Here is a 14,199-nt window from a genome sequence, read left to right on the forward strand (position 1 = left end):
AATTAATAAAAACTTTTTAAAATCGATATAATTACAGGTACGCTTGGCTAACACCTCTTAGCGGACCAACTGTTGAACTAATAGATACAAATAAGATCAGCTGAGCATAGTTGTACGCATATTGTTTCAGTTTTCGTAAACAGTGTACCAAAATTCCTGTATTTTACCCAAACAGATGTAAATTCAGTAGGATTACAAAAAATGGCTGAGTAGGTGCTATGTTAGTAGTTAATTTTTGAATCAGTTGTTAAAAGTGATTTTCAATGCATATTACCTGTTTTTTTTAGGGGCTGGTGGGGAAGCATTGTCAACTCGGCTAAGTCGAAGGTATGTTGCAAGCAGTTATTTTTTCTATTTTCACTACTAATTCTAATTTGAATTTCTGTTTCAATTGTAAAACTCACATAACGCTGGAAACTTTTAAATTCGCTTAAACATCTAAGTTGAGTGACTTGTTTTAGATTGATATTTAATTTGTCAACTATTAAAATTTTTAAATAAAAAAACTGTTACCTAATTAAAAACAAAACTTTAATTTTTTACTGTTTCACAATATAAACGAACTAGTTTTTACATTTTATTATTTGAGCACCCCTGGTTTTCTCATAATGTTTAAGAGAATTCACATTAAAAATTTTTATTAATTAAATATACTAATTTATTCTTAGTAATTACAAAGAGTGTCGAAGTATAAATATAATTTTTGAAGTTTGAATCCTTTTGTGTAAGTTACTTAACTAATATTGTATTTTAGATTTATTCAAGCGAAATGAAAAGTAATTTTTCTGCTCTTTAAATGACTTTTCGATTGTTATTAGATCGTATATAACAATTTCAGCAGAAGAATGTAGTATCTTCAGTTGATAAGAAGAAACTGGTGTTTAAACAATAATAATTATTAAAATTGTTAGCAAATTTTTGAAATATATAAAATCCAAGTGAAGAAAACCAAAACATTAAAAAAGTCATTAACGCATTCATTCTCACGTTATCTGAACTTTTCCAATAAAGTTTAGATAAACGTTATTAAATTGAAGTTTTTTAATTTGTAATTCATAGTTTTTCGATTTCAGTCTGCTGAAGTGTTTGAATTTGTTAAAAAAGATTTCAATGAACTCTCATCGGCCGTCAAAACAGAGGCTACAACGATTGCATCAAATGTCAAGGATTCTCTGCAGGTTAGTTATTTTATTTTATTATTTTTTTTAAATATTTATTATGTCGTTTCTTGTAATAGTCGGTCTTGTGAGAGCAAATCAAGGGTTTGCATGACATACATCTATGTAAATGTAAAGAACAACGGTTTCTTCCATTTCTCTTAAGTAACATTTTATACATTTAGTACTTTTGAATTGTTTCAATGTAGATAGAGATTAGCCTACTGAAATGCCTATTACCCTACCCAATTAGTGGGAACTAAAGTTAGGTCAGTTTAATTGATCCCTATCTTGTGGAATACATACAATACCGCGTGATTGCCAATGATTTACAAATTTTTGAGGCCCTAGGATAGGTCATTACAATATGCAGCAACTTTTTTTAATGTGTAAATAAATTTCAAGAGAATATGTTAAGAACAAAATACTCTATACACTGTAGTTGTCCACTTATTTTTGTTTTGTCTGTATGAGCTTTATTTTGAATTTTCTTGTCACTGAAGTGAGTATATAGTGAAAGGGACAACCTTAAATAAGGGCGTAGGATTTCCTTCTTCAAAACCACAGTTAAAATAAGTGAACAGTTAAAAACAAACAAAGAACAGTTCAGTATAGTTCACTATCTTAAATTTCCAGTTAATAATTTTAATCGTAGATTAATTAATTGTGTGAGTTCACTTAGCTGGGAGTAGTTATTTGTGAAAAACTTGGGTGGAAACACCAAAAGCCCTGTCAATAGTAGATTGAAAAGAGGTAGTGCGATCTTGTCTAGTGTGACAACTTCTAGGACTGTTTACATTCTCCAAGGGTTGGCCAGTAATCCTACGCCTCCGCGACCCAGTGAGTCTACTGTAGCCCTATTACATAAATTAAGAATAGAAAACACAGTTTCTCATCTACATACCTTTAACTTTTTTTATACTTACTGTAGCATGCGTTCGTGTTGAAATAAAATACCACAATATGATTTGAAATGTTTTGGTATTGCAAATTCTGTTGAGTTAAGTAAATTTAAATTTGAAAGCATTTCATTTTGAATTATTTTAGAACTTTATTTTAGTAATAATATTATAAAAAAATTTATAACTTTAAGGTGTTAACAGTAGGTCTTCTTTGTAAATAATCTTACTTTATAGTTTATTGTTTTATTTTTTTTAATTTACAGTTGGACAAAGAAGATTCCACAGCTAATACAGTGAAGAGGTCGTTATCTTCATTTTTCGGGCAATTATCTGAGGCCCTCGTACCTCCGTCAGAAGATGATAACGTTTATGTACCTGTGATTGTGCAGGATGGGGAACCCGTACAAATGACTCCATTACAGGTTGTATTATAGTTTTCCAGTGATTTGTTAATGTTTATTTCTTTTATACATTCGGGTCAAATTATATGTGACACTTTGAACTTTCTAAGTTCAACGAAATTTTCTTGATTTAAATTTAGTTTTTTTTATTTTAATTGCTCAATTTTTCCAGTATTTTTAAGTATATAAATTATTACTTGAAAAATTACTTGATTGAAAAAAAAAAACATTCACGCATATTCTTCAAATTGAATTTAAATGTGCTAACACAGAAAACTACAACATGAAAATGATATAGCCTGTTGTTTAGCTCTAAAACATGCTTTGGAATTGTTTTTCTTTTAGTTTCTCTTCAATGTCTATTTCTTACAAATATCAGTATTCACCTAACGTTTAGACGGTGAATTAGAAATGACTGCAAATGGGTACCTTAATTACTTTTAAAAAATTCTTTTGAAAGTCATTTTACTGTCAGTATGTCTGGTAGTAAAACTATTAGAATAACTAACCAGATAAAAAGAATCCATAAATATTATTCGATGCTGATGAGAGATGAATTTTTCTGTGACAAATGAAGTCTCATTTAAGTGCGACCAAGTGTGTGATGGAAATGGAAAAAACATTTTATTAAGGATGTACATTCTGAAACAGAGCGAATTCTTTGTGAGACCTCACCCTTGCCATAATTTGTTTTGTGATCAATTTAATATATGAATATATTTATCTTTTTCCTGTTAGGATTGTAATATACATTCTAATTGTTCCGAAGTGATCTCGGAGTTTTTCGACGATTAATCTCATGAAGTTATGTACATCATATGTTATTTGACTATAGTCAAAATAATAGGTTATTCCTGATTGGAGATGAACTTAATTAAATAACTTAAACAATCGATGTAAAGAATACAACAAATAAACATTTGTAAGAAGATAATCATAGATTTTGTTTTGGATATATTAACATACAAAGATATTTGTTCGAACATTCAACATTTAAGTGGCTGATTTGCTAAGTACAAGAGGCCAACAACGAAGAGGGGGGAGATGAACGTTAATCCCGCCTGAATAACCATAGTTACTTTACTTCTTTATAATAATCTGAATCATAAGTGCATAATATTCTCTTTATCATTTTTTAAGCATAACGTTATTATAACGTATCTTTTTCAGTTAAAACTTCATGAGCTGTCACTGAAAGATGAAACGTACACTGCCGAAATTCCTACAGAACAAGAAGTGCAGTTTAAGCAATGGTCAGAGGTATCTGAAGAATTACTTGCCGACGTCCAAAGGCTAACAAAATGGTTGGTAGCAGATCCAACTCTTCAGCAGAAATATACTATTTTAGTCCCCGATCAGGTTTGAAAAACTTTATCTTATTAAAAAATATACATATATTTAAAAGATGTGAATACTATATTATTGCAATGTTATTGTATGTTTTATATTTTAGGTATCACATTCCGATTTTTGGAGACGTTACCTGTTCAGGAGAGCTCTTTTGGATGATGCTGAAGCTGAAATAGAAAGGAAGAAGAGTAGGGAACGGAAGGAAACTGAAACATTTAATTGGGAGAAAGGTGAAACATTATCCAAAAAGTAAAACGTACTGATTATTAAATTAAATAAACTGAGTACTCTGCTGATTAGTTCCAATTTTATTTTGAGAAGTGATTAATGACAGTGAAACATTTTTGACTATTTATTGATTAAAAATTCTCTAGGCAATATGACCTGTAATGATCATTAGACTATAACAAGATTATTATTTTTTATTAAAAGAAGAATTACCAACATTTGGTGCGTTATGAATTTTAGATCAGTGATTGCTTATCAAGTGACACTATATTAATTACTGTTTTTTTTTATAACATGATTTTAATTGAATATTTTTCTTTAGTTGATTCATATTCTTTGGATGTACTGCATTACATAAGGAAAGATATTTATTTGTTATTTTTATTTAATGCAGATCAATCACTTGATAAACAATCATCCTAATGTATGATTTTTAATTTAAGCAAACAAAAATAAGTAAACAGGAATTAAACCACAAACAAAAGTTTCATCTTCATTGTTCTCCAGCTTAAGAGAAGGTGTGGTAATCGGACAGCTTTTGGTTTGGATGGAGATTTTAGCAGAAATATACTCTTTGCTTTTGTCTTCTGCTTTTGAAAAAAATGTTTCTTAAATTTTATGTTAGTGAATGTGGTGGTTAGAATAGCGGAAAATCAAAGTTCAAATTTTATATTTCGAATCGATATCTTACTTACTATTAAGCTTTTATAAAAAACTAAATGAATAAAAATTAATAATTAGTTAACTAAACAGAAGTGCCACTCTTTAAAATCATTTTTTCAATTTTTTGAGGATTTTTTTTTTTAGAAGTTTTTCTTTTAACTTAGTGTTAAAACTTTCTTTTAGCACGGGTAACTTAACTTTATTTGTAATTGAATTTAATTTTCGCATTAAAATGCCACTTGTTCTGCGAGAGAGTTGAGATTAAGTTTCATAAGTGTCAGAAGTGTAATACTAACTGAAATTCAACGTGTAATTAAAATTTCTTATGCGAAGAAAAAAAAATTAAGCAAAAGTGTCTATTTTTAATCATGTGTTTTTTTAGACATTTTTTCGCATAAATTGTTTCTATGAGAAAAGTTCATTATATAAATCGTGATAATAGACATTCGTTTGAATTTTCCCAACAGAATTTGTTAAGTATGAAAAATGATAGGATTTTTAGTCACATTAATTAATTAATTATTTTTTTGGTGATACATTTTCAGAAGAGAATTTTGGCCCTGAAATTGAATTAACGGAAGAAGAACAGACAAGGCTGTTGCAGCAATATGAACAAGAAAAGAGCGAACAACAACAAAAAAAAAAAGGTAATTAATTTTAAAAATTAAAAAAAAAACAACAAAATTTAAAAGTATGCCATTTGGTTGGCCACACATAAACCACATCTTCCCTGCTAAATTAACTTACAAGGGCCTCACAAAGTATTCAAATTTAATGTCGAATACAAAAAGCCAAAATTTGGACAATAAAAGTTTTGCTCTAGGTTATGAATGCTTACCCTAAAGCTCTCAAATTGCAATTATTTTGATTGCTTTCAAAAATAAATCTGTCTTCCCACCGGATAGATTTTCTAAAATTCAGTGCCTTTTAAGTCTGAAAGTAAATGTTAATTCGTTATTATCGAATGAATTAAAGTTTGTTTTCCTTAGTGACTTATGATGTGAAATTTTCTTGCTTGCCTGGATCGCTTTCAATGATTGCCCCATACACACTTCCATTACATTGCGGTAAAATCTTTCAAATGAATATCCTTCCCTCGTTAACGTTTTCCTCCTTAGGCCGATCAAATGTGTTTAATAGTAATTTTACATGAAATCGATGTTCTTGAAAGTAGATAACCTTAAATCAGGTTCCCCATCAGCTTTCTTAATTTTTTTTTTTTTTTTTAAATAAATTGTTATCCTAAACGGAAAGTCATCCATTGCCTGTAATTTCTCGAATTGGCCTCTCGGTAATGAATTCTCAGACTTCAGAGAGCATTGGAAAGAATTTTTTCATTGTTAACCAATTCTTCTGTACTGATTTTAACTTTTATAGTTTCAAATTCACATCACTATCAAAAAAGAGAATTAATTATTTCACTGTTTGTCTTTTCTCTAAAATTTGCTTCCATAGGCTCAGCTTAGAACTTGAAAGCTCTGGACCCAGCGTAATCGAGACCATCTGAAAGCCCTGGATAGAACAGAATCACAACGTATGCTAAAATGACGCAATCAAAAGTACAGTTCCAAATAATTCCAAATGACTCACGGTCAATTTCTTCTCGTGAGAATTCTAGCAAACTATAATTCATTGCAACATCGCTCAAGAAAAACCATTGGCCTAATGCTTAAAGTAGAATGTAAGTTTAACGTAATGAAGCCCTGGAAGTGGCGCCTCCTTGTAACTCAACTCCTAATTTGAGGAATCTCGCTCTTCTTACACCCAAAAAGAATATTTTTACCAATTGATTTGTTGCTCAACTTGAATTTTGTAAAATTAATTAAATAGTAATTGCGGTTTTATTTCTTTTTTAGCCGTGAAAGATGATTTGAAAGTGCACGAGAGAAACGACATTGTCATAGTTGGTAGTCACACCCCATCGCAAGCATCCACTTCAAGCAAAGGTCAGTTTTCATTTTTTAAGAATTTTAACTAATATCTTATGAACAAATCCTTTTTTTAGTCATCGAAGACTTAAGGCCTGCGGCACTATTTAAATTAATCTTTAATTAAAAAGAGGAACACTTAAAAGCTTTTTCGTGATTGTTAATAAAATCTGAATACTTTTGCTATATAATAGAGCTCAAGTATTCAGTAAAAAAATTTCACAACATTTTATAAGAAGAATTATGATAAACCGGTATGAGGGAAGGGATTAGCTATGAGGTTAGCGTACTGGACTCCCACGCGGAGGTCCCGGGTTCGAATCCAGCTGCTGACTCTTAGATTTTCTCTTCCTAGGAGCTTCTTACAGCTCACTAGCCGGTGATGGACAGTGTTGTCTGTAACGAGAGAACACAGTCCGGAGGCAGTACACTGAAAAAAGCTCCGGACGCCAATAATCTTAGATGCTGACGCGCCTTAAATCATAAAAAAAAAATTAATAAATAAACCGGTATGTTGTTTAATAAAACGGTCGAATTCATCACTTCAGGAAATGCTTACAATTGGAATCAATTTATTTATGTTTTGATAAGGAACATAAGTATAAGTGTTGCAAAAAGTGGAGATACGAAATATTAAAAAAAAAAATTATTATCTTGCAATACTGTTCACAGCTTGTCTCTTTCTATGAGTGTCAGTTTGGTTTAAGCGTTGTTTCTTTAATTGATCTATTTTTTTTTATTGAAAATTGCACATTTTTCGACAACTATACTTTATATTAGCATACGTTGTGATTCTGATCTAACCAGGGCTTTCAGATGGTCTCGATTAGGCTGGGTGCAGATCTTTCAAGATCTAAGCTGAGCTTATTGGAAGCAAATTTAGAGGAAAGACAAACAGTGAAATAATTAATTCTCTTCTTTGATAGCGTTGTAAATTTGAAACCATAAAAGTTGAAATCTGCACAGAAAAATTGGTTAACACTGTAAAAATTAGATTCAACCTTAAAGGTACAGACAAAGCTCAGATCCTACGAGTTTTGAATTACAGTTTCTTATAAGATAACCAATGACCTCATCAAACAAACTATAGCCTCTATCATATTTTTAACATCATTTCGGAAGAAGGTGCCATTCAGGCTTATTGCAAGATCCGTACAGAGTCAAACGTTTTTGTCAAACTCTAGATGATGTTGGGTGTTCGTTTATTAGTCAGAGAGTTACGTTTAAAAGTTTACTTTTTCAACAATCAGACGGAAGTTTTGGTGATACCTCATACCCATTTATTGACCATGATAAGAAAGCAGAGATAACACAGAGTAGCAAGTACTCAGTTTCACTTACTGCAGAAACTCTTGGGTCAAGCTTTTGAAACAGTAGGGGTTCCATCTACTTCAATTGGAGCTTAGGATAGGTACGACGGGGAATGTTCGAGTTGATAGACTATGGAGATTTGAAGAAATCCTTAGTCACCTTTCTCTCAATTTTAATGTTTAGGGTAAAAAATTTCATGAAAACAAATTAATGGTTCAGAATGAGAGCAAGGTTGAGAGTGTTTAGAAGCTTAGCCGTTCCAAGCACAATTTTTTCTCGTTCTTCTTGATTAAGTCTTTTATTTAGTTGTATCCTGTTTTCTCATAACCACCTTTCTTTTTTTTTTTTAGAAAGCAGTACAGATGGAGACTGGGAGAAAGATTTTGAAATAGAAGAATCTGAATTACCAACAAGTAGAAAATAAGATTGATACTATTTGTCTTAAATATTATAAATATATACATATATATATAAATCGTATTTGACGAAAAAAGAAAACTGAAACATTTTTGAAGTTTAAAACTTTTTTTATTTATTTTTAATAGATTCTAATTGTGGGTTTATTATATAAAAATAAAATCAATTTTATTGTAACACGTTTTTACTTTAAATATAAGAATATATATATTTACCAATACCTTCTAAATAGAAAGTTTATAAATAGAAAAAGATTTATTTCAATGTATATATTAAAAAAAGAAAAAAAAATCAGTTACACTATCAGCTATTATTTACCCTGTTTTCAAATACATTCCTGTTTTTTAAAATGTGAAATTATATTTTGAGCGAAAAGTGTACTCTATAACCAACACAATCACAAAATGGGGTGTTAGATATATAAACAAAAAAAATACTGCTAATGCAGCCAATTTAATTGTGATATGAAACTTCAGTATGTGCAATTCGCTCATAGAGTGAGCTCATTCACAAACATCAAGTTAAAATTAAAGTTGTAGTCAAACATCCGAAGACTTATGTAATAGATCATAAAACCTAATTTCCCAAAGAAATCGAAGTCATGCAGTAAGAGAAAGAAGTATCCAAATTATGATGTAGTTACTACAGCATATTTTGTGTTCCTTTTACAAAGTTCACAAAAGACTACTGAGAAATTCCACTCGCAAAACCTCGATCAAATCTTCTTAATTATTTATTTAAGTGGACATGTGAAATAAATGTGTAACACAAATTTATCAGAAAGTTGCATAAAGAAATTTGATATCTGTAATAATATTTTCTTTTCTTTAGAAAAACAAATTTGTTATCAGTAATTATAGCTTTGAATGGGCGGGCAAAAGTTTTTTGAATTCCCTTAGCAAGATATTTTTTTGTTTAAATCATTTTAACCCTTGTGCGGGTGCATTTCTTTGTTTTCTTTAATGGAAGGTTATCCACATGCTTTCCCTGCTAGCTGCTTTTGTCTATTCACAAAACATAATGTGAGTACCTAAATTGAATTAAATTAATTTGAAGGAATTGTTAAGTTCATCACTGCATCCAGTCATGTAAGTATTTTTCTGATTGAACTTGTATTTTCGTTTATCTTTAATTATAATGCAAAATCTGTACAAATTAAATAATTGCATTGAATGAAAGGTAGTACGTTAACTTTTTCAGTTAGTAGAACCTGGATATCAGGCTTTTTTTCTTGTGACATTGACTTTTTACCATACAGCCACTAAATGCCTCAAATAACTTAAAAAGTAATTCATTCCTAAAATATTTACTCTAAACAGATGTAATTTCTTATCGCTTAGTAGTATTCGTTGCAGAGTTGAGTAAGAAATGTTAATGTTCGAGATCAAAACCACTAGATTTTTGGAAAGGAAGCTTACAAATTTAGTATCACGGTATCAGAAAAAAAATTTCGAGTGGTAAAGTCAGTTGTAAGTGTTATTTGAGATTTGTTCCGAAAAATTCTTGTCTAGGACCTCATTAAGGGCTCAAATACATTGGAAGATTTTTGGTGAACACTTCATATCTTTTTCTGACAGCTTTACTCAACTTTTGGCTAATTGGATTTGAAAGGGTATATTTTTGAGGCCTGCCAAAGTAATTGTCATCCGACATGAGTGAGTAGAGACTGTTGCGGAATTTCAGTCTTTCTAGTTGTGCAGTTCTATTTAGTAGTGACGAAAGCTTTTGAATTCAGCCTTGCCTGATGGATCATTGTCTGCTAGCTCATCCTTTTAGTGTGAAAAATGTTTTTATATGTTCCAGTAAGTGGTAGTAATTTTCGTTAGTGTTGTCAGAAGTAAAGAAGACCAGGCAATGCAATGAAAGGTTTTAGTGGAATCACCCTACTGCATGATGTGGTTGGTTGGGATGTCTTTAGTTGTTTTAATAAGTAGTTATTTTCGACTATAATCAACTCGAACTTTTTCTGCTTTTCCAGGTGTTAAAGAAAAAGGAAGAAAATAAGAGTGAGCTGCTGTATGTAAGGTCATTAGATGGGGTAATAGTCTGATAAGTCATTTAGAGTGCGTACAGTAGTTACCCAAGTAATGTTGAAAATAAACAAGAAGTTTAAAATGTCAGGTCGTCTACTTCACATGGGCCAATACGTTTCTTCGTTTGGATTTATAAAGCGGTAGTTATTACCAAGGACAACCCTTTGAAGTTTGATTCCTCTTGGGTTGCTAACCATACATCCAAACATTGAATGTTTCCCATAAAAGTCTCCACCTACTAAGAATGTGTTACTTAATGTCTGGAAGAAGGTAAGAAATTTATTATTGTCAGTGTTTTTATTAGGAAGACAGTAAACAGATTGCATCACCAGAGATTTCGGCTGACATCTACTTTGATGGAAGTGCCTGTATGTAATCTTCAACAAAGTGTTGTTGAACAGAGAATTGCAGGCAGTATCTGATTAACATGGAAGTATTTTCGAGAGAAGTACTGTCTGTCTGGTAAGCCCTAATAGTTGCGTAATTTCGTTGTTCCTTCGTGAAGTGGGGTGTGTTTCTATTAGCTAGTATCTATTCGTTTCTCGTTCAGCATTATGTCAAGTTTGTTTCTATGGGGCAATGCGCCGGTACAGTCCCACAAGAAAATTATTATCGAGCTATCAGTCATTGTTGACGATTCTGTCCGAGAGTTCCGGTATGATATTTGTTAAGAGTGAGGCTTGAGTGAAGGTTTGAACTCGAAAGATGAAGTGAAGTGAAGATTAATGTCTTGCCTTAGAAGGTGAGGTATTATGAGCGTATGTGATTTGAGAGCAGGTTACCCGACGATGAGAATTTGTAGGAAGAATCGTTTGAATTGGGCGTTGCGGGTGTGAGTGTGAAGTTACAGATTGGTGAACTGAAGGAAGTGAAAGTTGAGAATACTCCTTATTACTGTCCATCCTGGCACCTGATTTCTCATGTAGTGCTGCTGATGCTAGATTTGCTGTCTTCTCTCTGTACAAAATATAACTTCGATGCTGACTTTCTTTTCCGTCCTTGCTTGAGCGATGTCGATTCTGTGGCTCTGTCTTTTCTCTAGGGATTCTTTTCTCTAGAGAGCTCATCTTCATCCGTTGCCCAATCATAGCTGAAGTGTAGCGTCTCGGGGTCGCTGGAAACAAAACATTTCCACAATTTGAAAGTATATTTATTTGAAAGTTCAGCTTATAATTTACCAATATTTGACAATTTTTTTTTATTATACGTCAAAGTTTATGAAAAAAAAGAATTATGTGATAGATTTACGCTAACTTTCCGGTGATGAAAAATGGTACTAAATTTTCAGATTGTGAACAGGAGAGATCACGGTACCTATTCACAATTCAGCATAGCTTGCCCGTTTTTTGAACTTTTCTTTTTTTTTCTTTTATGCTTTGAACTCACATTGTGTGGTGTATGACTTGAAATGAAATCTCTGTTTTCTCTATTTACCAAATGTTACGCTTGAATATATGTTCTTATTTAGAACTATGTGATTGAGAATGAAAGGAATTGATCCGAGTAGATGATTTGCTTTGTTGTAATAACAATCTTATGGTTCCTATTGCGACTTTTACCAACTTAATCTTCTCATGTGGAGTATATGCATTCTGTATCAGCTATTGGTGGCGTATCCATCCCGCCGAACACACATAGTTCCTAAGAGGAGAATGGGAGCCGGCATTAAGACGTAACTATTCTTTGGAGATAATTCACTCCTTCTTTGTTGCCTTCCATAATTATTGTGAAGAAAACCCTCCAAAAATGATTCTCGGCTTGGTGTAGTACCCTCTTGGAAACTATTGAAAATCTTATTGGGATTCCGCATTTCTGGGTAATATCATTGATATTAAACGCTGTAGCACCTCGCGTAGTCAGCAAGTGTAGTGATGGGCGACAGAATATAAATGAAAGCCAATTTATCCATATCAGATTATGAATCAATTCTAATGATGTATGAAAATCCCAAACCAATTAGGAATATAATAAACGGACAAGCTGTAACGATATCTGGTAATTACCAGTACTTGTCACGAAGCATGGTACTCTTCAGCGCACCAACTCATAATGCTGACCCAGTCATTCCTATGTTAGCAGGGAAAACAAGCTCTGGAGGAAAGTTCTGTGAAGAGAGTAATCTCTCTGGTGTCCCATGCATTCCACCTTGCCAAGCCCTTCTTAGAGCTTCCAGAATTTGTTCCAACCTAAAAGGTGTCGGAAATCCTCTAAGGAGGATAATCGCCCCTCCAACACTGTTCCTAATAACGTCTCTGTTGACCTGTGCAAAGAGCAGTTGTCCGGTCATGGTGGTGACCATGACAAGTAGAAACCGTAAAGTTTGAAAAGGAGCTGCAAGAGATAACATCTCAACTAGCCTCCAGGAAATTAGGTACTTGCTACGTCTCTTTAAAAGAAATATCCATTTGAATAGCGTTAGTTCACCTCTATAGTGATTATTGTCGAAAATTGATTTACTGGAGAAATTTTGAGAAAGGTAGTTACAGGTGCACTCGCCCACATGAAAATGAAAAACAATCAAAACTCAAAATAATTGTATAATCAATAATTACATTTTAAACTGTTACAAGATTAATTTTGTTTAAAAAGAAATAACGAAACAATAGGTAATATGTACTAATTTTAAAAGAGTTAATGGTTCGAGTGGCAATTAATGAATGCAAACAAACTGAAAGCCTTTTTATTAACTATGCAAACCTCTCTAACAGGCACAAAATTGTAAGTAAACACTTATCAAGTGGCTTCAGATATGAAAAAAAAATCAAATGATAAATGTAAAAAGCCCTAGAATAACCTACCATCTGGTGGATTGGCTATTACATTACTATTTTAGTAAAATACTAACAGATGGCTCCATTGTCTTCTTACAAACAAAAAGGTACCCAAACTTTTCATATGGTCAATGGTACATTATTATTGATTCTATGTTTTAGGCCATGCGCAATCAAACCGTGGTACATTTCCATTCACCTCAACCACGTCAATCAATGGCTAATTTCCACACCTCTTTAGTGTCGACGTAAAATTTACCCGAGAATATACAAATGTATTGAGGCAGATTCAAGACTATTGATTTGGTATTAATGCAGTTCATTGCGCAATAATTGGACTCTCTTTCCTGATGCGCCAATTTTTTCTCTGATTTTATTTGTTCCTTATTAGAAATTTTGTGATATTAAAGAAGTAATTTTTATTCATTATTATTATTATTATTATTATTATTATTATAATATAATTATAATTGTGGATTCGAAAAAATAAACCAAATTTGTGTTCACTTTTTTATTTATATATTATTAAACTGGATATTGAGGGAAAATTAGATGCCAATCGGTTCATGAATTGAATTATTTCAACTTGTTAGTTTTAATTAATTACAAAAAATATTTTGGATGTAAAATGTTGAAATAAAAAGAAAAAAGCTTATATAACTTTTTGGTAAGCTCGAGGATGCGCTACGGAAACCAAGAGTACGGTTTTAAAATTTCAAAAGATTGTTACGGAGTTTTTTATCTTTCTTAAAGAGGCTAAAAAAGATACAATACCGCAGAGTTATTTATTAGAAAATCACTTTTGAGACTAAAAATTTCCGTAAAACCAAAAACTTGATAATTTGAGCAAATCAAATATTAAACCAATAAAAGATTAGTTGTAAGAGAAAGTTAGTTGCTTCAAATTTTAATTTTATTCGAAATTTGGCGGATGAAAAAATTTTTATCTTTTTTTTTAGAAAAAAAAAAAAGGGATATTTAAAGAGAGTACTGGGAAAATTCCCCCGTAGTCGGTCACTCTGTTTCAATAATATAGAT

At 31.7% G+C, this 14,199-nt stretch overlaps 1 protein-coding gene across 2 annotated transcripts; it reads left to right on the top strand.

The window, feature by feature from the left end:
* Window positions 1-62: 62 nt before the first annotated feature.
* Window positions 63-8,657, top strand: LOC141455971 (BSD domain-containing protein 1-like). 2 transcript variants are annotated; one of them, XM_074131499.1, is made up of 9 exons: window positions 63-209; window positions 288-327; window positions 1,074-1,178; window positions 2,323-2,481; window positions 3,631-3,819; window positions 3,914-4,040; window positions 5,247-5,348; window positions 6,558-6,647; window positions 8,291-8,657. In XM_074131499.1, exons 1-9 carry the CDS (start codon window positions 202-204, stop codon window positions 8,362-8,364), a joined length of 894 nt encoding a protein of 297 aa, XP_073987600.1. In that variant the 5' UTR covers window positions 63-201; the 3' UTR covers window positions 8,365-8,657. The 2 variants fall into 2 exon arrangements, with proteins under 2 accessions (XP_073987600.1, XP_073987601.1); XM_074131500.1 differs by lacking the exon at window positions 8,291-8,657 and having other exon boundaries at window positions 5,247-5,345; window positions 6,556-6,590.
* The last annotated feature ends 5,542 nt before the right edge of the window (window positions 8,658-14,199 follow it).

This window comes from Rhodnius prolixus, unplaced genomic scaffold (assembly GCF_049639745.1).
Source record: "Rhodnius prolixus isolate KJV_2025 unplaced genomic scaffold, Rpr scaffold_4, whole genome shotgun sequence".
NCBI lineage: Eukaryota > Metazoa > Arthropoda > Insecta > Hemiptera > Reduviidae > Rhodnius > Rhodnius prolixus.

Bases quoted from the DNA above. Each gene is read 5' to 3' on its own strand.
- LOC141455971 (XM_074131499.1), top strand. The intron at 328-1,073 runs GTATGTTGCAAG...TTTCGATTTCAG, and splicing joins TCAACTCGGCTAAGTCGAAG to TCTGCTGAAGTGTTTGAATT. The intron at 4,041-5,246 runs GTGAAACATTAT...ATACATTTTCAG, and splicing joins AACATTTAATTGGGAGAAAG to AAGAGAATTTTGGCCCTGAA.